We start from the raw sequence: 26,142 nt of genomic DNA on the forward strand, positions 1-26,142 counted from the left end.
TAAGGTGCATGTTTGTCATACAGAGTCAAAGTCCAATTCTCGAAAGTCTTGACCATGTCATCAACTGAGGGTAATGCTTCAATTTGATGCCATGGAGTCTGAGCCACATCAGTCAGGAAGGCGGCTTCATCAAAGTTTTTGAAGTCTCTATAAGTGATAATTTTCTGTTCTGGCTTGGGTAACTTATGGGAAAGTACACAGTAGATCAAATCATGTCTAGAAATAGCTGGGACTGAGATTTTGCCTGCTTGAACAACCTCATTGGGATCACTAACAATGAGAAGGTCAATGAGTGTGTCTGATTCATTAGTATGATGAGTTGGATCGAGAGGTAAAATAGTCATATTTAGGCATTGGAAAATTGTAGTCAGTTGAAAGTAGTCAAAGTTCTGATTTGTCATGTTCAAGTCGGTGTTCATATCCCCCATAACTAGTATACGGTTATAACAAGGCATAAGAGAAAGCAAGGCACTTTCGAAATCTGTGAAATGACCTATTTTTGGTGGGCGATAACAGATACCAACGAGTAATTTATCAGTACTGGATAAGGATAATTCAAGTAGCATAAACTCTGGTCTTGAACAATACTCTTGTTTAGATGTGATTAAAACTTTTGTTTTGATACCATCTTTCACATAAATTGCTACACCCCCACAAGCTTTATTTAATCTATCATTCCAGAAAAGATTATATCCAGGCAAAGCAACAAAATTTGATGGAATACTAGGCTTCAAAAATGATTCGGAAATTCTGATTATATTGAAGTCCTGAAAACGGAAGATTGCTCTGAGTTCATCAATGTGGCAGCTGAGGGATTGTATGTTGAGGTGAGCAGCCTTGAAAAGTTTTTTGAAAGAGTGGAGCTTATTTGCTAGAAACATACCTGCATCATTATTACTATTATTGAAATAATCATACCTACTTGAGGGCGAGTGAGCTGACGTGTCAGTGAGAGGCATCATGGAAGCAGCAGACCAATCGTGAACCAACCTCAGAACGACACATGACGGGGAAAATGGGGATGAGACTGATAAAACCTAAATGAAAAAGTATCTTGATAGATGTGAGAATTCGCACTGCTACAACTTAATGCTATAAACTTGAGACTCTTCTGGTCGTATTTCATGATATTGGACAATTTATATAAATCTCTGGAACATATTATTTCCAAAGATTTGACTATCAATGCTGTATATCGCTGTCTTAACCAACTTATTTGGTGAAGAATATAGTCGGATGGTAATCTTATTAATACTAATTTCCCTAGATGGTTTTCCAAGGACTTGAAAAGACTGATTGTGGCCAAAAAGATTGCTCATAGGAAATACAAGGCTGTTGGTGATGTCCACCTCCATGAGGCTTTCTGCAGTTTGAGGGAACAATGCAAGGTCCTGACTAGAAGATGTTATGATGCCTATATGATGGGAGTTGAGGATTCTGTTCAGATCAATGTCAGGTCTTTCTGGTCACATGTTAATGAGTTGAAGGGGGCCTCAAACAAACCTGCCATCATGAGGCTGGGTGACAGGAGTGCTTCAACAGCTGTTGGGAAGTGTGAACTCTTTGCTGATTTCTTCTCTTCTACCTTTTCTCATGACACAATACTGTTCCTGTCTTTGATTTTGGCTGGAACCAATCGGTTCCACCCTGCTGCATTGCACCTATGGATGTTCAGCAAAGGTTAGAGGTCTTGGATGTTGGTAGGAGCATGGGACCCGATGTTATTCCCTCACTGGTGCTCCGGTTCTGTGCCCCTGTCTTGGCTGGACACTTGGCGGTTTTTTTTCCAATTTGCTAAGGACAGGCATTTTCCCCAAGGTTCTCAAGAGTGGTTTTTTGGTCAGGAGATCATTGTGAGGTGAAGAATTTCAGACCTGTAACTATTCAGTCTGTGATTGCCATGGTGTTTGAGGGTGTTGTCATGGATCATCTTTATTTCCACCTGAGAAGGTGTATATCTCTGGAGCAACATGGTTCTTTGAGATCTAGATCTACAACAACTAATCTGCTGGAGTTTCAGGAATATGTCATGGGTGCCTTTGTGGATGCTTGTCAGGTTGATTGCCTTTATCTGGACCTATCAAAGGCATTTGATAGAGTTGATCACTCTCTGATGATTGCCAAGCTGAAGGGTTATGGTGTTCATGGTTCCCTGCTGATGTGGCTGGAGGGTCAAGAGTCATCTCCTTTCAGGGCATTGTCTGGTGTTCTGCAGGGCTCACACCTGGGCCCTCTCCTCTTCAACTTATTTATGAATGATATTGGCAGTGTCATCTCAAGTCATTTCTTGATGTATGCTGATGATGTGAAACTCTTTGATGTGGTGGAACCTGGTCTGGGGCATGTGGCATTGCAGGGCTCACTTGACAGGATTGATGAATGGTGCCTCAATAATGGTATGGCCTTGAATGATGCCAAGTGTGTCATGATGTCTTTTAGGCGTGGATCTAACGTACTTGACTTCCAGTACTTTTTGAGGGGTGCTCCATTGAAGAGAGTGTTGAAATTCAAGGACTTGGGCGTTGTTATGAGTCCTTCTCTTAGTCCATTGGAACATATTTGTGGTATGACGTCTAGAGCTGGGTCTTTGCTTGGTTTCATTTTCAGGTCCTCAAGAGATTTCAGATCTCCTTATAGCCTCTTGGTCCTGTTTAGGGCTCTGGTTCTGCCTGTCCTGGAGTATGCATCGCTTGTCTGGTCGCCTTATCATCAGTATCAGATAGATCAGCTGCATAGGGTGCAGAGGCGATTTGTAAGAATGCTTGGCTGTAGGATGGGATTTGCCTACTTTGATGTTCCTGTGATGGAATTGGAGAATCGTTTCGGACTCTTACCTTTGGCTCAAAGGAGAAGACTCAATGATCTGGTGCTTCTTTTTAAATTGGTAAATGGGACATTGGACTGCCCTGAATTACCGGCTGGCATTGATATTTGTGCTCCACGAGTGACCCGTTCCAGGACCATTTTCCACAGACGCCTTCATACTACTGCCTATGCCTATAACAGTGGACTGTCTAGGATATTACGATCAGGCTGTGAGGCTGCTGCAGCTGGGATAGAATTTTTTGGTGTGTCTGCTATGGCTTTCAAGAGAGCGGTTTTACAGCTGGGTCTATAGTTTTTCTATTTTGCAGAGCTAAAATAGATCAAGGGCTTGTTCTCTGGCTGCTTTCATTGTATTTCTTTCCATTTGCTTGTTTCATTGTTTTTTTGTTTTTTTTTCTTATTCTATTATCATTTGTATTAGTTGGCTGTGTTTGGTTATAGTGTTAGTGTTATTGTGTTATTGTTATAGTTATTATTCTATTGTTGCACTTGCTGCTATTGGATTACTGTGTTTCCTTTGTTATTGCTAAAAATATTTTGTTTGCTATTGCTTTAGTCATTGAATTTGTGCTGATAGTTTCTAATGCATATCTGTACATTCTATTTCATATTACTGTTATAAGTTGTTATACTTCTGAATTGCTAAGTTACTTTTCTGACTCTATGTTATGTATCTCATATTTATATTTATATTTGTCTTGTTATTTTTGTTGATCCTGTTACAATTGTTTTCTTTTGAAATTGGTGTATATCATTGGAAATGTAATAAATAAAGAAATAAATAAATACTTCAATACTGGTAACTAGATAGATTAAAATGAGATTGGTCATGCATGGAGGTAGGGAAACAAATGAAGGATACATCATAAAAATTTGATTAAAAATAAATAAAAATGTATATTACACAAAAAAACAACGAATAAATAAATATAGATATGTATAGAGCAACAAGCAAAAATTGTAAAAAATAAGAACAAAATATATATCAAAAAAGAAAGTATCACAGATCAGCTCGAAATTAATTAGTTTTTAGTTTTTTAGCACGAAACGTTACCATGTGCTTCTTGAATCATTACCATAAAAATATTCATTCAGATTATGTAGCTCAGTTATCGACTTGCTGCTGCTTGTCAATTAAAAATCTCAATATATATCTTCTTCCCAAATTAATAAAAATAATCAATTGATAAACTATGAATCTCAAATATATTAATTTATATAATATATATATCTCAGTATATATCTTAGGGCTAAAGGTTTGGCCTCTGGTGGAATTTAGATAAATCAATTTATCCAGTGAATATGAGCTTCATTTATATCTTTATAATTTGCTAATAAAATTAATGATCGAGTGAGCATATATATATATTACAACATTAAATTTAAATATTTCTTTCATGTGTGCATCCTTAGACATGTAAATCTGATATAGTTCTTGATTAGTAAGAATAAGTTTTTGTACTTTTCAAGACTTGCGCAAGTTTTATATTAATTTCAATATTTATATAACCCTTTGACAAGCTAGCTTTTTAACTTTTTGTTTCACTCGAAGCACTGAGGGTGCCCTAGATTTATATATTTCTCGATAATTATCACTCATATGCTAAATTTCTCAAGATGATGGTGGCGATCCAAATTTTCTGTCATCCTGGATTTTCTGGTGGCTGAAATTGTCTTCTCCAAGGGAATAAATGAATATCTAAATGACTTACACTAATACAGCATCACTAAGTCTTATACAAATCAATTAATGAATTTAAACTTCAAATCTCTCAAATGTACAATTCAAAAAAAATGGGACTTGTGCTCTATAAATTTAGTGGCGTTCCATGGTGGCATCTGGCAAGCAAGTGGGCTCTGATCTACCCCTATTCTCTAAGATCATACTTCCGTCTTCCAAATTTGCATACATTTAAATATCAAATTACTATGTCATTATAAAAATCAAATAGTCCGTGCCAATCTGCTAGGTTATAACCTATATCTCAGGTATTACATTTTATAATTACTCAGATCACATGTAATACATAAACTGAGTAGTGATAACTTATAAATTCTTATCATTTATATGAATATCTATGATTACATTTGAATCGGCTTGTTATTGCCACCCATCAACTACTGCAATTTGATTGGTTCATCCAAAATTCACAAATGTATCCATGCGCCTACTGAATATACATACTTCCTTAATATTTTTATTTATTTTATGTGCTTTGTACATGCTCATTACATGTAACAAATTTTCATAAACTCTTCAAGTTGTTTTTCCATTTATAATAGCATGCCATGTGGTTACCAAATCCTCTAGTTGAATACTATTCGTTTACAACAAAAATTGCCAAAGGTGTCTGGCTAAATTTCAAATTACATGGCTTGATTGATTATTTAGGTTGCCGCCCAGTAGGTATTATAGCCTAACCTCAAAATTCCAATATCTTATATAATACAATAAATAGCAAATAAAATTCTTTTCTATTTGGCTGTTCTGATGTAGCCAGGATACCCGTTATTATCTAATCTTTCACTTGTTGCTATCGCACCCAGCAATAATAGAGCAGCTGTTTGCTTGAGACCTATAAAATCCTTTCATTTAGCGATGTTGCTTGCTTATCAAATTTAATTAATTACACCATGCACTAGGGAAACTCTGAGTAGGAGAAGAAGGTATCAGGAAAAGTAAATAGACGGTAGGTATGAAAGGATAAGATAAAGGATGAAAATGGAGGAAAGGGATTGAAAACCGATAGTACCAGGTGGTGAGAAATTTTTTAGAAAACTAGTTCATTCACAAAGGATCGCAGAATAAGCAAGCACAGACGTCAGAAGAGTACTCTTACTGAAACAGTGGGAGGGGGGGCAAACAACGGAGGATTTAGGCAGCGGTATATCCAGAGGAATAATTTGTGGGGGTGGTCATGACATTGGAGTAGAAAGCACATAAACTTTGGTGGTGACACCGGTGGGTGGGGGGGATTGAAGGAAACCCCCCACCAAAAAAGGTTCCGGGGGTCCTCCACCAGAACATTTTGGGAATATACCTCCAATGTGATGGGTTTTTTAACGCAATTTTCACTTGAAAACAAACATTCCACTCAAGCTATTTTGGTAGGCCAAAGAAATGTAGTCTGTAATTTTCACTGAATTTACTAATTACTTTGACTGAATACAAGAACTAATTGGCAAAAAAAAATGTTCAAACTTGGTACACAAGCTCAGCTGAGGTATAAAAATGTTTTATTGGAAGTTAAGTTCCGCCTAAAATTGAGACGCCTAAGTTCCGCCCAAAATCGATGGTTTTTTGGCGTTTTTCCTGCTTTTTCAAGACCCTCTAAAGATCAAACTGGCGGATCATGATGAAATTTCGTACAGAAGTTCAGCAAGGGTTAAGAAATGTATTCTTGAGAGGATTCATTTGTATAAATGTTAATTAGTACAATATTTTTCCCTACAGTTACAAGTAAAATAGCAAGTGAAGAATTGAATTGTATTGAAATGAGTCATTTTTATATTTCATAAAATTTCTATAGTCTTATGCTTATCGTGAATACTCTAAGCATATTTTGAGTGAGAGTCGATATCACTAACTTACCCTTTCCTATAATTTTTTCCTTGACTTTGTTGACTCTGTCCACATCCGATACAGAAACATAACCAGTTCTTCCCCCATCAAGTAGATTGAAGAGGTCTGCAAGAGGAAAATTACCAATATTGTTGTAGGATTGTACAAAATACGTGCCAATGTACATGAACTCTAAATTATATGTTCACCCACAACCGAAATAATCTGAAGAGTCTAAGAACTACAAAAAAGATTGGGTAACTGAAAGCTGGATGTTTAATATTATTAGGTTCATGGAGCGTTCAAAACGTATGGCAATATATCAAATTTAGACTATAATCGAGTAAAATCTCAATAATTACTATAGTTGGAAAATCAAATCCTTTTAATCTACTGTTATATTCAAATCTCCTGAGAGCTCAATCATTTCTATCCGAAATGTAGATGTAGAACATGTAGATCCATTAGGGAAGGCATCATGCATGATACCCATTGAAAAATGTTTGCAATACAGGATTCAAATTTTGACATATTTTGCAAATTGTTTTTTCTTATCACTTAGTAGAAAACACTGTTCATGTGACACACTGTGATACACTATTGATAGATAGATAGATAGGTTAATCTATCAGCTTTGGTACTTGGAATCATGTTTCCAAGAGCACTGCATAAAATGCAAGTCTGATAGGTTGATTCTCTCCAATGATATTTATTGGATCTATAGTTGGTTAGCTTCAAACCTCTGCTGCTTTTTACAGTGGATTTCACTTTCAATCAATAATCTACATACAATATTGTATTTTTTATAAATCTAATTTGATCTGATATTGTCTCAATCTATAATAACTTTACTACAATAGGCCTATAGCTTTGATACTTACAGACTTCAGACGTTTCTGCTTGGATCAACTGTGAAAATAATAATATACATAATTAGTTATGCATTATCATATCATTACACTAAGCTATACATCATAAAAATCCTAATTTCTTTAGTACAAGGGAGGGACGGGTAACTTGGCTATGTTTACCCCTTAACTGGTTCAAACAAAGCTGCAAAATCAAAACATGAGTTCCAAACATTTCATACAAATTCCTTTTTGCATGATCAGCAAAGATTCCTATATGTAATAATAAAGGAGAGAATTGACTTATACACACGTACGGGATAGAAAATTCACGAATGACACATCATCACACATGAACTACTGGACTGATCAATTTGAAATTTTGCATATAGTTTCTTAATTTTCCGGGGATGGTTAAGGCCTATTTTGAATTCTTCAAGATTTCAGTAGGTCAAATTTTCAGTTTGACAAGTTTCTATTAAGACTCTTGCGGAGCGCGGGTTCCCTGCTCAAAATAAATAATCAAAAAGGTATGAGGCCAAAAAAACAGAAAATTGGATTCAAACATGCTTTTTAAAAAAAAATGTCATACCTTGAAGCTAGGATATCACTAAAACTATGAGAGATGTAGAGAAAGCTGTGATATGGATGATGTAGGAAATTTTTTAAACTATATTTTTTACAGAATAGTCATGTTCTTGATATGCGTAGTTTTAGATTATATCTGAGAAACCAAGAAAAATGGCATCTTTGAACCACCTATCCCCTCAAAACAAGGAATCTTGGTTTGCTTCCCTCGGGTACGCGACTAGGTGCCATCCCAACTACTTGACACCCCGACTAGTTGTCCCCTTTTGAAACCGGTTTTTAGGGGACAAGTAGACGTGAACCATACCCATCTGAGGAGGTGATAACTAGTCGGGGGGACATCCTGTCATAAGGGTGCGAGGTGTCAAGCTGTCGTTTACGGTCGGGACTAGTTGACACCTCTGGTCCAGTAGGTGTCAACGGCAGTGGCATATTTTTACAAGGGTACAAGTAGTCGTCTACGGTCACAACAACCTATCCCCTCGACTCCACTCCACAAGGAATCACCATTCCAGCTGGCTCTTCATTTGAAAGTTTGAAAATTTAGCCAAACTATCAAGTATGAAAAGGCATTAAGATTCCTAATTTTGTATTTTTAACATCATGAGTGAGCCTTTTCAACCATGTTGCAATCAAGAATAAGTATAGAAAAAGACTGAATGTTGAAAGAGCCTCAAAATATTTGTCTAGCATTAGTGACAAGTTATTTGTAACTTGTCTTGAGTAATGAATAAACTTTTAACCGGTTCCATTTTTATATGAAACATCTGTAAACTCATATTATTATATACATTATAAACTTATATTATAATATGGAAACATTTTTATTTTTATATTATTCATTTTTAAACTCTAAGCTCATTTTTATATTTGATACATTGTCATATGATTGATCACATGTATTATATATAGTATATAGTATAGTTGTTAATTGTATTCCGAGAATTCATCTCATTCAGAGTTATTTCCAGATTTAGTAGGAGGTGATGAAGTATATATGGATTGGAAAACCATCCAATTTGAAGACCTGACTGTCAATCAGATCGATAAATATATAGAGTAGGAATTCTTCTTCATCTTCTTCTTATTCTTTTTTCTTCTTCTTCCTCCTCTTCATCTCTTTCTTCTTCCTCCTATTCTTTTTCTTCTTATCTTTATTCTTATTCCTCTTCTTATTTATTCCTCTTCTCCTCACCTTATCTCTCTCTTTCCTCTCTCGCTCTCTCCCACTCCCACTCTCTCTTTCCCAATCACTCTCTCTCTCTCTCTCTCTCTCTCTCTCTCTCTCTCTCTCTCTCTCTCTCTCTCTCTCTAATCTGTCTGTCCAACCCTAGAGCACTGCATGACAAATATTCTAATCTCCCTTCCTTTCCATTCTTCATTCCATTCATTCATCCTAAACATAGTGCAAATAATAGGGCAAATAATTAGAGTTGTGATGTAGAGCATTAAGCATTTTCCTCTCATTGTTATTAATTATTTTTATCATAATATTATTTCTTTTTTCCAATATTATATTATTTGTATTTATTTTTTTGGAGTTAATTTGTCATCAATAAATTATCTTGAATATTTAAAAAAGAAATTTCTTGTCTCATTTTTTCCCTCAATTTCTATCTCATATTTACTCTAATTGCCTCTCATATAATATGCCCAGGAATTCGAGAAATAATTTCTTTCTTTCAATATTTGCAGTGATAGATATGGCAACACGCTACTCTTCTTAATAATCATACTCTCAAAATTTGTTTGAACAGTGTCTGTGAGTGTAGAAGACACAGACACAACTTGAAGATTCTCATTGGCCTTCTTATGGTCTGATTGCAATCTGATCGCAAGTTTGTATAAATACCAGACTGATAGCTTCATCTGCCATATCATTCATTGATGAATGAAAATTTGACTGTCCTAGCATTAGGCTCAATTTACTCGTAAACGGTGCGCCTGACGTGAAAATATAACTGAACAAAATGTGTTTAGAATTGTGTTCTACATCTGGTTCAGTCATCAAAAGGGCTTATTATTTATTTTTTCTGTTTTCAACGAATTCGAAAAAATTTATCCTAAAAATAGCAAAGACAGCGAATACCTCCCGAACCGTGCGTTTGACGGGAAAATGTTACTGAACCAAAAGTGCTTGGAATTCAATTCTACATCATAACCATCGATAAAAATTGCTTGATCCCTCCTCCCTACGCCGCGGGGCTGTAAGTCGTGCCAACTGGTGCTCTGTAGGAGACAAGTAGTCGGGGTGACAACTTGACGCCAGCGTGCAAGGTGTCATGTAGACGTGAGCCATCCCCGTCTACTTATCTCCTTTCTAAGGAGGTGTCAACTAGTCGAGGGGACACCCTGACGCAAGGGTGCGAGGTGTCAAGTTGTTGTATACGGTCATGACTATTTGGCACCTTTGGTCCAGTAGGTGTCAAGTAGTCGGGGGGACAACTTGACGGCAATGGCATATTTTTACGAGGGTATAAGTAGTCGCCTATGGCTAAAATGACCAGGTGTCAAGTAGTCGGGGTGACAACTAGACGGCTACCCCTTCCCTCTATAACCTTTTTTCAGAATTTATTGTCTGGATGGTTGTCATAATGTTAATCATACTGTTTAGATAATAGATGATATTCAGTCAGTGGAAGAAAAATTGAATTTTGAATTCATTGAATTTCAATCATTAGGGGGATCTTTTCCTACAACTTATATTTTGAAAGTTTCTCCTATTTCTCGAGATTTTAAAGCATTTGAAAGAAATATATTTATTTATTTTATTTATTCTATTTATTTTATTTATTCCATATATATTCTATTTATATTATTTAATTTATAAATTTTATTCAATTTATTTATTTCATAAATATTCTATTTATTCCATTTATTTCATTCATTTTAAATATTACAACAGTGCGATAGTATCCCTCTAGCTGTGAGCTATTTGAAGAATATATAGAAATAATCTATCATCCATCAGAAATAAATCCAATTGATCTATCAGCCACGGCAGTGAATGGATGATTTTTGTTTTGAGCTCTGTTATCTGATTTTTCTACTGTGAATTGAGTTGAATCTTGAATCTAACCTTACTATTAATTCTATTCTCTCCTATGTTTTGCTAAATATTCTGTTCATCTATCCAGCTGCTATTATAGTCATGAGATTGTTTGTGATAAGGTCAAATTTTGCATTACTTTGTCGATCAGTTTGTCATCTTACAGGGGTAGGCATTAATACCTGTTCCGCCTTCAAACATTCTCCCACCTTTTTCTTGGTCTGCCAATACTTCTCCTCCCTTCTGGCTTGTAAGCAATGACAGCTTTGGGGATTCTTCCGTTTCCCATTCTCTCAATGTGTTCTCTCCACTGTTTTTGATACTCGTCAACTCGTTGAGGTATAGAGATCACATTGAGCTCTCTACGGATATCAATATTATAAAGCCTGTCCTCTCTGGTGCATCCCTTCACTGACCTTAAAAATCTCATTTCGGCCGCCTGTAACCTGCTCCACTCCCTTCTCTTTGGTACCCAGGTTTCAGAGCCATACAAAAGTGTAGGGACGGCCATTACTTTATAAAATCTGAGCTTCGTCTCTTTTCGGGCTTTATTTTTGAGAGTTCTGTTGATAGTTCCGCATATGTACTGGAATCTGTTAATTTTTGCATTCAAGTCATGGTCTTCCTCGTATGTAATATCACATCGCAAATATTTGAAATGTGATACCTGTTCCAGTATTCTGTTGTTGAGAACTATTTTAGAATGTATCGGAGACTTCCCGGATCAGTTTGTTTTGGTACAAATAATGAGTACGTGCAGTGTTTGTAATCTATCGGTGAATAGAAACGCGAAGGAGAAGATTGTCTGTGAACAGTGCAAGTGCTTATTCCATGGTAAATGTGTGGGATTGGGGGAAGCAGAAATTGAGGAACTCGCTAACCGTGCATGGTATTGTACTAAATGTACAACTAAATTGCGTATACAACCAAGTAATTCAGACTCAACACCAGTGAGAGTGAATCCATCTTTAAGTACAACAAACCGTTCATTGATCTTGAAACTTTCAATAGAAAGATGGAGGAGCTTAAGAAATTAATATCTGATGGTCAAACTAAGCTGAATGAGAACTTATCCAATGCTATAGGCCTATGCATTTGTACAGAAGAAAATGGCAGAACCTGTGAGACGCTGGCGAAGCAAGCTGATATGATTAGTGAACAACTTACTTACTTACTTACTCCTCGGCTCTACAACCCATTGAGGGTCTTGGCCTCCCGCAGTATGCCTCTCCATTCGTCCCGATTTAGAGCTTTCCTTCTCCATCCTCTGATACCCATCTGCCTCAAGTTCTCTTTGCACCTATCCGTTTCCTTATCAAGTTTTTGCTGCGTTCCAAGTCAATCCGAGTGTTCCTGTCTGTTTCCGAGGCTATATTAGTGGGTTTCGTAACGTAGGTTTTTTTGCCCAACCCCCAACCTGGAGGACCAGTCCAGTTTTTGTTTCACGGTGGCTATTTAATTTCACCACTACCCCCCGGCGCTGCTGGCTGCAGGGCCGGTGAGCTTTCCCCAATTCCAATGGGGACGCGCCCGATGGAGGTAACTGGCAATTCCCCACACGGGTTAGTGAACAACAGTCCACAATAAAAAAACTTTCTAATGAAAATGGGGAACTGTGTCGAAGGTTAGAGGACATTTCTTATCAGATGGATGATCTGGAGCAGTACTCTAGACATAACACTGTTGAGATCTACGGAGTTCCATCAGTAGATGATGAGGATGTTGCTGAAGTTGTTCTTCAGGTGTGTAAAACACTGAATATGGACGTCAACAAGGACTCTATTGATGCATGTCATCATCTCCGAAAAAGAGAGAATCGACCAACTGCAGGAATTGCGGTCCATTTTGTGTGCATGAGCGATGTTATTGCTACCCCAATTTCTAAATTTCTATACAGTTTGCACCCATTTGAGTAGAATAAAAATGACAGACCCCAATTCAAATCAGCTGATTTGAATCTATCTTGCCCACCCCACCCACTACCCCAGCGTCGTCCCCCACCCGCCCCCGGCCTTGGCTGGGTTGGAGGGTGACATGACAGTTGGTTAGTGAAGTCATCAGCTGTTCAGTGACGTCACTTGACCCCCACCCGCTACCCCAGCGTCGTCCCCCACCCGCCCCCGGCCTTGGCTGGGTTGGGGGTTACATGACAGTTGGTTAGTGACGTCATCAGCTGTTCAGTGACGTCACTTGACCTTGAAATTTCCTGCCACAACAAATTTCCCTCCTTTTTTTCTTTCTTCTAACCTCAAACTAGATTTTACAACTAGATTAGACAACATAACCTGAAAATCTTTTTTTTCCCGCCATAAGCGGGGTGTGCGCACGCTCAGTGTCCAAGTATTGATTTGATTTCACATACACACACACTCAATTGTTTGGTGTAGTATGAAATAGGCTATTGAAATTGAATATTTAGAAGTAGTACCATCATCAACACTATTGATTGATTTCCTCCTTTTACCCTGCTGCTTTTGGCATTCAAATTACACTTACTGCTTAGTGCGCGCACGCACGCTCAGTGACCAAGTATTGATTTCACAGACACACACTCAATATTGTTGTGCATCTAATAGGCTATTGAAATTAAATATTAATATTAGCACTCTAACTATTGATTTTCCACTTTACCCAGTAAGGTTTTAGTGCATAGACACCAGACCCCAGAGTATTGATTTGATGTACTGCGGGTTGCATAAGCAAACCCCGCGTTTCTTACCTCTGTTACTTACCTTACTTAGCTTGTAACTATGAGCTATTTGATTTTCTCCTTTTTGGCTAACAAGCTGGGAGGAATGAAGGCTGAATAATTGTTGTTGGGAATGAATGAATAATGTTTGTTGTTGTTCTCTTTGACCTTCTCAGACCAGCAAACTCAGAGTCTGATTATGATGATGATGATGGTGGTGGTGATAATGGAGAAGCCAAGGCAACAGGTGAAATCGATAGCACTGCACAGATCTCTAGCACTGCACGGAGAAGGTCAAAGAGAACAACAACAAACATCAAACATAACCATGTTGTCATGTCCTACTGTTTGTATTTTGTTAGAGATGAAACACAAATACCGGACAGTTCGCCACTATCACAGAAAATACCGTCGCGTCCTATACTCTATAGAGGAGAAAATTCTGCCATACATTTTCCAACCACTTTAACTGAATATGCTACCCAGGTCATAGGGTCGTTAGATGAACATCATATTGGCATGTACCCATTAACTAGAGAACAAGAGCAAATGCATTCTGATGCAAAATTTTGCATTGCATGCGAAAAGCCTTTTGAAAACGATAAAGTTTATGATCATTGTCATCTCACTGGATACTACAGGACTGCTCTTCGCAATGCATGTAACTTACAAAGACAACGTCAAACATACATCACAGTATTTCTATACAATTCAGCATCTTATGACACCCACCTAATGTCTCTGCACTCGGTTCCATTTGTAGTAATAGATTTGAAAAATTACACGTAATTCCTCAGACAAGTGAAAAGTATATATCATTTACTATACAATTGACCAATCGACTCCATCTCAGATTTCTTGATTCGTACAAATTTCTACCCGATAGTTTGGATTCGTTAACCTCTAACCTACTACAACCAGCTGGTCTTACACCAACTATTGAGCAAATATTCTCAAACACACATCAAAACATTTCGAACATCAAAGTTTACCTCTTGTATCACGTAAAGGAATTTTTCCATACGAATATTGTGATTCTTGGGCTAAAATGAACGAGGAAAGTTTACCACCTATAGAAGAATTTTACAGTTCTCTTTGTGTTAGTACAATAAGAGCAGACAATTATCGGCATGCACAAAAGGTTTGGAAACACTTCAATTGTCGCACACTTGGTCAATACAGTGACTTATATTTGAAAACAGATGTACTACTCCCAGCTGACATAATGGAATCTTTTTGCAACATTAGTCTCGCGATTTTCAAACTTGACCCAGCACACTATTATACACTGCCTGGCTTTTCTTTTGATGCTATGCTTAAATATACTAAAATTAAGTTGGAACTTTTTACAGATTACTTGATGTACACATTTTTCCATTCCTCTATCAGGGGCGGAATAGTTATGTGTGTTCACAGACATGCAGTTGCAAATAATCACTATACTGGTGCACCTTACAATACCGAAAAACCCAACAGTTTTCTAGCTGTTTTAGACCTTAATAATTTATACGGGCTTTCGATGACTCAATCTCTCCCGAGACAAAATTTTGCTTGGATGAGTCGACACGAAATAGACAATGCTGTTGCCAACATGAAAAATTGGAGCAAGGACCAAACAGTAGGCTATGTTTTGGAAGTCGACATTGAATATCCGGTAGAATTACCCGACATGCACAATGATTTCCCTTTTCTGGCAAGAAATCAAAAAGTTTACCCATCCAATCAGACTCGACTCATAACCTCACTTACAAATCACACAAATTATGTATGCCACTATTTACTGTTGAAACAAGCAATAGAACACAGATTGAAATTGACAAACATTCATAGAGGCATTTCTTTTGAACAAAGCAAATTTCTAGAACCATACATAAGTTTGAACACACAGCTAAGACAACAGTCTAAGAATAAATTTCAAAAAGATTTCCACAAATTACCAACAATGTAATTTTCGGTAAATCTTGTATGAATTTATGGAAACAAATGGATTTAAAGTTGATTAATAACGAGAAATCGCTATTGAAATATATTGCTCGTCCCTCGTTCAAAGATCGTTTGATTTTTGGGAAGAACATATGTGGTATAACTCTACACAAAGAGAATATTTTGCTAAACAACCCTATTTACATTGGTTTTTTGATTTTAGATTTGAGTAAAACAGTGATGTATTCATTCCATTATGATGTAATTAAAAAGATATATGGTCCCCGTGCCAAACTCCTCTATCATAATACAGATAGTATGTTCTACCTGATTAAAACCGCGGATTTCTATTGTGACATAAGGACAAATGAAGATTTAAAATATTGGCTAGACACGTCAAATTATCCTGTAGATCACCCAGGTTATTCTACATATAACCGTATGGTTGTTGGTAAGATGAAAGATGAATTTGCTTCTAAAGCTCCTTATCAGTTTCTGGGTTTACGGTCAAAACTATGGGCATGTAGATTGTATAATGAAATTATTGGTCAGCAACAGCAACATTTTGATAAAGAAATAGAAGATAGATTGGAGATTGAACATAAAGTAGGACTAATTAAAAAGGCTAAAGGGGTAAAACGATGTATATTGTCACGCGAATTAACAGCACAACATCCAAAGTCTAATCAATACATTTCATTTCAAGACTATTTAAATTGCCTATTCAAAGGTAGAGAGGTGTACAGAAGCCAGAATTTAATTAGATCAAAAAACCATAAAGTAATGACAATTAGTCAAAATAGAAAGGTGCTTAGTTGTCAAGATGAAAAAAGGTATATCTGTAGTGATAAAATTAGTACATTAGCTTTAGGACACTATAAAATTCCACTATTAACAGATGAGAATTTGCCTGTTGCGTCTTCTACAACCTCAACCTCCACATCCTCCTCTCCTTAACCCTTAGAGAAAAAAACATCTTCTAGTAGCAAATCATTTTATTTGATGTGTTACAGATGATATCAAAAATTATTAGGTTGAATGTTGATTCCATCGAAATAAGCTACAATATTGATCAACAGTGTATGAGAATAAGACATGCAGATTCCGCGATTGTATCAGCTTGTGTTCAACAAGAAAATTGTGGAACTTATTGTGTTAAATTCATATTCAAAATGAATATAAACAGACTATGGATTGAAATTGAATTGACAGTACGAAAAAGTGATTTTACATGTGTTGAAACAATTGTAAAGTCAAACAGTGCGTCATTTTACTTCTTGTCATTTCTTTTGAAAGGTACATAATTATTAATAGTGAAATACTCCTCACCATCTTCAACCTTATATTGTGGCTTGTATGCCACCACTAAGACTCTATAGTGTGTGTGTGTGTTTATTCATGTTTTTATATATAAATCTTTCACTTATTGTTGTATGTTACTAACAACACTGACACTATTTGTTTGTTATTCAGAAGAAAATCATAGTGTTTTTTTTTTAAAAAAAGGATGTGTATGTGTTTGTCAAATCAAATTTGTGACTTGTATGTCACTAACACACTCTATAGTGTTTCACATGTTTATAATAAAAGAAATCTTTCACTTATCAATATCATTATTATTATATGTTACTAACACTCTTGTTTGTTATACAATACACTCACTCTTGTTTGTTATTCATAAGAAAATCAAAAAACGTTTTTGTGTGTTCATTCCATAATGTGTTAATAAAAAGCATAACTAAATCACACTGTGTCTCTCTCATTCTTTCTTCTCTATTCCTAACTCAAACTACACTAAACACACAACTGAAAACTGTGTCAGTTGTTATTCTAGAGGAAAATCAATATAGCAAGCTTGTCTTGTGACAGTTTTTACATGCCCTACCCCTATGGGGGCGGGGTAGATAAACAAGTAGTTGTGTAGGCCACAAAGCACTACAAGCAAAGTAACAAATTATTCATTCATTCCCAACAACAATTATTCAGCCTTCATTCCTCCCAGCTTGTTAGCCAAAAAGGAGAAAATCAAATAGCTCATAGTTACAAACTAAGTAAGGTAAGTAACAGAGGTAAGAAACGCGGGGTTTGCTTATGCAACCCGCAGTACATCAAATCAATACTCTGGGGTCTGGTGTCTATGCACTGAAAACCTTACTGGGTAAGGTGGAAAATCAATAGTTAGAGTGCTAATATTAATATTTAATTTCAATAGCCTATTAGATGCACAACAATATTGAGTGTGTGTCTGTGAAATCAATACTTGGTCACTGAGCGTGCGTGCACGCACTAAGCAGTAAGTTTAATTTGAATGCCAAAAGCAGCAGGGTAAAAGGAGGAAATCAATCAATAGTGTTGATGATGGTACTACTTCTAAATATTTAATTTCAATAGCCTATTTCATACTACACCAAACAATTGAGTGTGTGTGTATGTGAAATCAAATCAATACTTGGACACTGAGCGTGCACGCACCCCGCTTATGGCGGGAAAAAAAAGATTTTCAGGTTATGTTGTCTAATCTAGTTGTAAAATCTAGTTCGAGGTTAGAAGAAAGAGAAAAAGGAGGGAAATTTGTTGTGGCGGGAAATTTCAAGGTCAAGTGACGTCACTGAACAGCTGATGACATCACTAACCAACTGTCATGTAACCCCCCAACCCAGCCAAGGCCGGGGGCGGGTGGGGGACGACACTGGGGTAGCAGGTGGGGGTCAAGTGACGTCACTGAACAGCTGATGACTTCACTAACCAACTGTCATGTCACCCCCAACTCAGCCAAGGCCGGGGGCGGGTGGGGGATGACGCTGGGGTAGCTGGTGGGGTGGGCAAGATAGATTCAAATCAGCTGATTTGAATTGGGGTCTGTCATTCTTATTCTACTCATTTGATTGCTTCAGTAACTTATCATCAATTGTTTTGTTAGTTCTGTTAGTTTAGTTTCGTAGTACTCCTTTTCATTTCTCTTTTTTTTTAGTTAATTTGTTCATAGTATCATAGTAGTATAATGTAATTAAATAAAATTATTGTCATCGTTGGTAGTTGCAAAACCATTAGCTTCCATAAGCATAACTATTAAATAGCTATGCGAACTTTGTTGTTCAATTAGTCTAATGCTTGTTCTATCTATAATCTTGCTATCTTCTTTATAATTATAATCTCTTCCACCTCATCTCTGGAAAGTTTCCACTTTTATTTTTTTAGGTACGTTAGTTATAATCATACTACCTACGTTAGTTATAATTATCAACTCGTTTGTAATTTTCTTAGTGTCTTTGTTTGATCTTTTTTCAATAACCTACCTGCGCACAGGTTTTAAACCTATGCAGGTATCATTTCCTCTCAAATATTACCCGTAATTATTTATAATGGACATTATATTTATTCTAGCAGCAATGTTACTTTCTTATTAATAAACTATAAATATATAGCTACATTTAGCATCAACTTGCTAATTCAATAAGTAAGTACCCTTATTGTTTTTCGTTTTCTTTGTTTGTAATGTTTTTTGGGAAAATAAAGTTTAAAGTTCAAAGTTCAATACATTTCAAGGTCCCCTGAGTCCAATAAAATGATTTTTGGGTATTGGTCTGCATGTATGTGTGTGTGTGTGTGTGTGTGTGTGTGGTGTGTGTGTGTGTGTGTGTGTGTGTGTGTGTGTGTGGTGTGTGTGTGTGTGTGTGTGTGTGTGTGTGTGGTGTGTGTGTGTGTGTGTGTATGTGTGTGTGTGTGTGTGTGTGTGTGTGTGTTGTGTGTGTGTGTGTGTTGTGTGTGTGTGTGGTGTGTGTGTGTGTGTGTGTGTGTGTGTGTGTGTGTGTGTGTGTATGAGTGTACATGTGCGTCTGTGTACATGATATCTCATCTCCCAATTAACGGAATGACTTGAAATTTGAAACATAAGGTCCTTACAATATAAGGATCCAACATGAACAATTTCGATCAAATGCAATTCAAGATGGCGGCTAAAATGACGAAAATGTTGTTAAAAACCGGAGTTTTCGCGATTTCCTTGTAAACAGCTCCACTGATTTCGATCAAATTTATACCTAGAATAGTTAAGCTCTATCAACTGCCACAAGTCCCATATCTGTAAAAATTTCAGGAGCTCCGCCCCATCTATGCAAAGTTTGATTTTAGTTTCTCAATTATCAGGCTTCAGATACAATATAAACAAGAAATTTCAAGTGGAATAGATTGAGCATGAAAATTTCCACAATTAATGTTCTGTAATATGTTCACCTAAAATTGAAAATAAGCTTGAAATTTAAGGAAATGTGATTTTTCAATTGCAAACTGTTGGCAATCGTTGATTCTATTGAATCATTCACTATGAAGTGATAGCAGATCTCGTGTGTATTCAGCGTTATTGTTCTGTCACCAGCTGGTTCAGATCTTCGAATAGTAGACTTGAGATACGCATGAACACTAGCATCAGGTGATCAATTTTCATAACGGCAAGGAAAGTTGTGTGTGTGCCCCACACCAGATTTTTATATTCGGGTGCCAAATGATGACGGTGATTCCGTAGAAGAGAGTGCTTTGCACCATTGAGTAGTAAATCATTCTTTTAATAGTGATGGGAAAGTGATAGCTGATTCTTGAACATTTATAAAGAGCAGCTCTCATTATTTTCAAAAGTGAATTATTATGTGATATGAATCTCATATCATCATCAAATATTATTCCTAAATGGTTTAAGCTGTCACAAAAATCAAGATTTTATCAATCACATCTATTCATATGTGGTGTAAAATCTGACAAAGCATTTATTGGAACGGGTCCACTTTGATACTCGTTCCGTTACTCCATTGTCGTTATTTTGTCCGTTTTCACTGTCCGGTGATGTCACTTTCATGATTACATATCCAAGATTGTGTTTTCTTATATTATTCGTCGTTTCAATTTTAATATTTTTACTATTCAATTTTTGGTATTTTATTTCGTCCTTTAGGCATCTTACTTTCAAGATAATTGCTACTTTTTCATCAAATTGTCGCGAACGTTAGCTTACATGTCGGTCATTTCCGTCTTGTCCTTTGTTGGTCGAGCGTCGGCCTAGCTTCTCATCTTTTGATCATGACTCGTCGGTGAGTGCACATCGTTTCTGGTTGTACTTTTTCTTCATCCAAATTCATCTGGCTTATTGAACGTTTTAAATGTGAAATATTCCTTTAAATTAGTTCTTCAAATATATTCATCAACTGTGATTCAACTATTCATCAATTTCTTCGTGTATTAACGATGATGGACTTTGTCAAAGCTCCATAGTATTGTGTTGGCGTCTCTCGCCATTTTTCTAACAACATGGCTCCACCACTTGAAACTCAGACTTTCAATTTCATCATCTCTACCGTTTGGAAATCGATCTAAAAATTCCACAACTTGGAAATCGGATTATTTGTTTGGAGTTCTACATGTTCATGTTCACATTCCCAGTGGGGGAATTGTCTGCTGTGTTTGATGCTTTCATTTCGCCATCGCGTGGTCATTGTTGGAGCTTGCTGAACGTGCTGTTCCCTGGGGTACCGTGGATTCCCCGCCTGTCTGCCTGGTCACATCTCTTTCTTCAAAATTCAACTCAGGTTATGTGAATCTTTTTATTCAATTTTTATTTTACTCATGTATTGCATAAATGTTCATGAAACAATTAACAGCGTGTCGAAACTGGATCACGTTGTTCTCTATTTCTAATTTATTTTGAATTCAAACAATTCAATGTTAATCCATATTATTTTTGTAGCTATTATTCAGCCTTTATGACAATTAAAAAAATTTAATTGTCCGTACTTATTCGGCAATCAAGCCTATGTACATGAATTCATTATGTTACAGTGTATGTCTCATTGAAAGCACTGTCCTACGATATTTCAAGGTTATAATAATTGTATTATTGATCATCTTATTGTTTTCAATTATCAGTTGGCTTATTTGTGAAGCATTTCAATTTCTAACCTCAAATTAATATTCTCATATCTGAATTATTTGTATTGATGTCTAACTTGACATTCTAATAATTGAAGGCCTATGTCGCCTCTTTTAATGTACTCAACATTAATAATTATTCCATTGTATTTGACAGCTACCCTTGGCTTACAAGCGTTCTCATTGAAGGCCTATGTCGCCTCTATTAATGCACTCAACATTAATAATTGTTTCATTATATTTGATAGCTACCCTTGGCTTACAAGCGTTTTCATTGAAGGCCTATGTCGTCTCTATTAATGTACTCAACATTAATAATTGTTTCATTGTATTTGACAGCTACCCTTGGCTTACAAGCGTTTTCATTGAAGGCCTATGTCGCCTCTATTAATGCACTCAACATTAATAATTGTTTCATTGTATTTGATAGCTACCCTTGGCTTACAAGCGTTATCTTAAGGCCACCGACGCCTATTTCAATGTGTACGACATTGATTTTGGAACTTACTTACGTTAATGTCGACCAAGGCATTTTCATTTCTGAACTTACTTATTTGTATTGATGTCGAACAAGACATTTTCATATTTGAAATTACTTGCATTAATATTGAATAAGATATTCAATTTTATATCAATGTGGAATGCATTGATATCTGAACTTACTTGTATTAATGTCGACCGAGACATTCAATTACTCTAAGGTTATTTGCACTAGTGTCAATCAAGACATTCAACTATTTCAATATATAGAGCATTGTTATTTCTGATTAACTTGTGTTAATGTCATTCAAGACATGCAATTTATTTCAATGTATGTAACGTAGATTCTGAACTTGTTTAATATTGAATTTTTTCAACATTAACTTTATTGTATCATTTAAAATTTTCTATTTTCAATTCAGGTGTCATTGACATTACCTTATCAATTGTTGTCAGTCTTCGATGGTCATTAGTATCATTAATTTACATTCATTCAAAATGTTGTAATTATTTCCTTTCTAACGGTTTTATTTCATATTGTGATAAGATTCATCTAAAGATTTTTATTCGATTTAATTTCCATTCACTTGTTTTTGTATGTGGCCATCTGCCTATTATTTCATTAATATTAAATCTCAACTTTTTTTAATTTTGGTAAAAATGTTGTGAAATCGAATTTGGGTAGATAAAAATCCCTAACCGAAATAGTAATAGGTCTGGAATAAAGTAACTGGCTAATATCGCCAAATAGATAACAATTAAGATTAGATAGCATCAGCTTGTTCTGGCTAAACGGTACAAAAACCTAAAAAGGATTTGAAAGAATTTGTTGCTAATAAATATATTATTATATAAAATATTTGAAGATTGAGGTTAGGTATATGCATTCAGGGATCGGCGACCTAGAGATCGACCAAATCGAGCAACGTAGAATCTGACCAAACCCCTTGGCAGAGCTCTATTGCAACAAAACAGTATGCAATGTGAAAGAACACATGATCACGTGGCTAACTATTAGGTGGCATGAAACAAATATTAGTGTATAGAATATTAGCTAGCATGTAGAGAGCATAAGTAAAAAACCTAATAAAATAATTAAGTGTATTCAGGAAATAGGAGGTACCAGGCGCATGAATACTGAATCAAATTTGCATGCACCAATAGCACAACGGCAGTTAATAGGCGGCAACTGTAGGCCAATTCAAAATATTTCTATATATTTATATAAATGTTCTGGATTTATGTTAAAATATTGTATAGTCTAGGTTATCGATATGGCTCGAAGGCAAAGAAATTATTAAACGCACAACCTAAGTAATAATTTGATATTTTTTGTACGATCTATTTGAACCTAAATGGCGGAGGACTAAGATATTCAAATTTTATGTTAATTTGAAAGTCGGAATAAGATTTGTAAAATTGAGAAAGGAGAACCAGCACTCGCCAGCCAAATGCCACCATGAGAGGACCCCAAATATTTTAGAGCGTAGTACCTTGCTAATAATTTGTAAAAGTTAAAGTTAGATCAAATTATTAAATTTCTTAAAAGACTTTGTGATGCTCTTGTAAAGCAGAAGTCATTTTCAATTTCAATAAATTTTATACCCCTTGGAAGAGACGATTCCGGCTACCATATTCCAGGACCACCAGGAGTTGGATCGACATCGGCGGCTTATAAGAAGATTTTCGACACGTGAGTGATAAATATTGAATTAGTGATGGGCGCCCTAGTGCTTCGAATCTATCTAATAATCAAAGCTAGCTCGTCGAAAGGGTTTTTATTATAAATTAAGAATTTAATAAGAGAAGTACTTGCGCAAGTAAAATTAGTATTAAAGGTATTTTATTGAAGAAGAAATATAGACCAATACATTTCAAAAAATTACATTTGGATCGAAGAAGTATAAAATCTAGGCTATTAAAACACATTCATATGATCCTTAATTTTTGCAATATAATTTGCGATAGTTTGTTATAGCTCTAATTCACTAGATGAATGGCTCTACCTATTCCGTCAGGTGCCGAATCTTGCACCCTGAGATAAAATATATATTCAATATAAAGAAATCTACTAAGTACTAGAGAATTTAATATATATATATTTGGATTATTAGTGGCTAATTTATCAAGTTGATCTTAACCTATTTTTAATTGAATTGTCCAAGTCGACAAGTATTAGCAAGCGCATATCGCAGCTACATGCAAAAGGATGCATATGATTTTAAGATAAAGGCACATGGTAATGATTCGTGCCATAAATCTAGAATATAAAGTTTAGCCTGTGATATTTACTGATTTCAATTATTGTTCTATTTTTATATTATATTTTTTATCGCTCTTTATATATTTTTGCCTCGATCTATTTTTTGCATTATTGTTTAATATATGTATCAAATGTTTATGGTGTGCAATTTATTTTTATTCCTCAACACTATAGTATAAGTATCATATTCATATATATTTATTTTTAATGAATTACAAGAGTTATAGGGGAAGCCATACCTAGGCCTAGAAAGATTTTTATGAGACTGAATCCTATTAAAAAACCACGACCTAATTATATAATTATATCAATTTTTCATGCTCTACCGACTGATGCCAAGCAGGAGGCTAATCGTTATTTAAATATAAAGAATAACGTGACAAAAACATGCCGTACCAACGTGGGACTGATGATGAGAGCCGAGCTCATTGAATAATTATTTGAAATTAATTCAATAATCATATTGAAATTATAGATAACTTATACGAGTATTGAGGAAAACAGGCGAAGTAAAATTTGTATTACTTTTGGGGAATCAATAGCTTTAAATAAAGAGAAATTATATGTTTTAAGAAAATTTTATATTATTATTACTGTAAAAAATATATGTTTATAGAGAGAGATTATTTTATAAGCCTAAACTGCTATTACTTTCTAGTCAAGAATATATTATATTTAAGCCGTTGGAAAATAAGTCACAGTCTGTAAACTAGTCAAGAATTAAACTAAACATGGGGGCGCTAGAGCATTATAAAAACTTAAGTATAAATACCTTGTCTTTGAGTATCCAAACACTTTGCACATCACTGTTTCACTGTAAGTCCCGGTTTGTGTCTCTTTTTAAGCATTTTCGCTTATTATTTATCACTTTTTTAATTAGCATTTATCATATTTGACACAATGAATCACACTCCCGCAAACTCTGAAGTTTCATATATGTATGGCGGTTGCACAGATCCCACTTTGTCGACTCCAAGCACATCAAACCCCACCATGGTAGATGCCAATACGCCACGAGAAAGGGAACCAGGAAGTGTCGGGTCGATAGTCTTCGATCCACAAGGTCTGCAACCTCTATCATCCACTCGAATCGACGCCGCTGACACACCATTGAATCAACGGATAGCAGAGATCAACTTTGAAGGGGGCGAGGAGCAGCCAGCAGAACCCGCATCGCCAGAGGCCGAGTCACACCTGGGCAAACAAAGTATATTTTCAGTCACAGAGCTAGATCCGTTTCAAAAGGTAATAATGGAACAAACTAGCAGTATGTTCAATATTATGTTACAAAACACAATGGATAATATGATGCAGGAGATTAAAAAAGAGATTGCTGCAATAAAAGAGGCAAATAAACAAACAGTGGAACAGGGCATGAAAGAGACAGCAGGCGCTATAAAATCAGTAGAACGATGGTTGGATAAGATTGAGACTAAAGTAGAGAATCATAGGGAAGAACTGAAGCAATGATAACTCTACAGAAAGAAAGTCAGGATAAAGTTACGGCAGATTATCGGAAAGGTTGGATACGGTTACCTGTGAACTCAACGAAAGATAGATAACCTAACCACACAAATCACTACACCCATTCAGGATATAACAAATAACATTAAGACCGATTGCCATCAAGAAATCCACAAACAAATTACCGTTGCCAATCAAAATTTAACAACTACAGTTGACAAAATATTAACAGTATTAAAGAAATACAAAATAAACAGATTAATATGTCCACAAAATGAACCAACTGCAAGGTAGCATCAATCAAAATACAGAACCTGTAAAGCTTTAAACGGAACTCTACTAATTCAAAAATCCACTCTGACTCAATTAAATCAAGAAATAAACGCTAATAAAATTACACATATAGTCAATGGCAGATGACACAGGAAAAAACAGCATTAGAAAATCATATTCAACAATGACCTCAAGGGATTCAACAGATAACCTCAACTCACATAGTATATTACAAGGACTGGGCAAATTTGATAATACTGA

At 35.8% G+C, this 26,142-nt stretch overlaps 1 protein-coding gene across 1 annotated transcript in view; it reads right to left on the reverse strand.

Annotated features, from left to right (window-relative positions):
- LOC120353830 overlaps window positions 1–26,142 on the reverse strand; it is a 73,587-nt gene that overhangs the window by 10,887 nt on the left and 36,558 nt on the right. Inside the window, exons 3-4 of the mRNA XM_039438974.1 lie at window positions 7,270–7,297; window positions 6,419–6,514 (exon numbers count right to left, since the gene is read on the reverse strand). Of these exons, the coding sequence (XP_039294908.1) occupies window positions 6,419–6,514; window positions 7,270–7,297 (124 nt within the window). The remainder of the gene's footprint in view (window positions 1–6,418; window positions 6,515–7,269; window positions 7,298–26,142) is intronic.

Source organism: Nilaparvata lugens, chromosome 12 (assembly GCF_014356525.2).
Source record: "Nilaparvata lugens isolate BPH chromosome 12, ASM1435652v1, whole genome shotgun sequence".
NCBI lineage: Eukaryota > Metazoa > Arthropoda > Insecta > Hemiptera > Delphacidae > Nilaparvata > Nilaparvata lugens.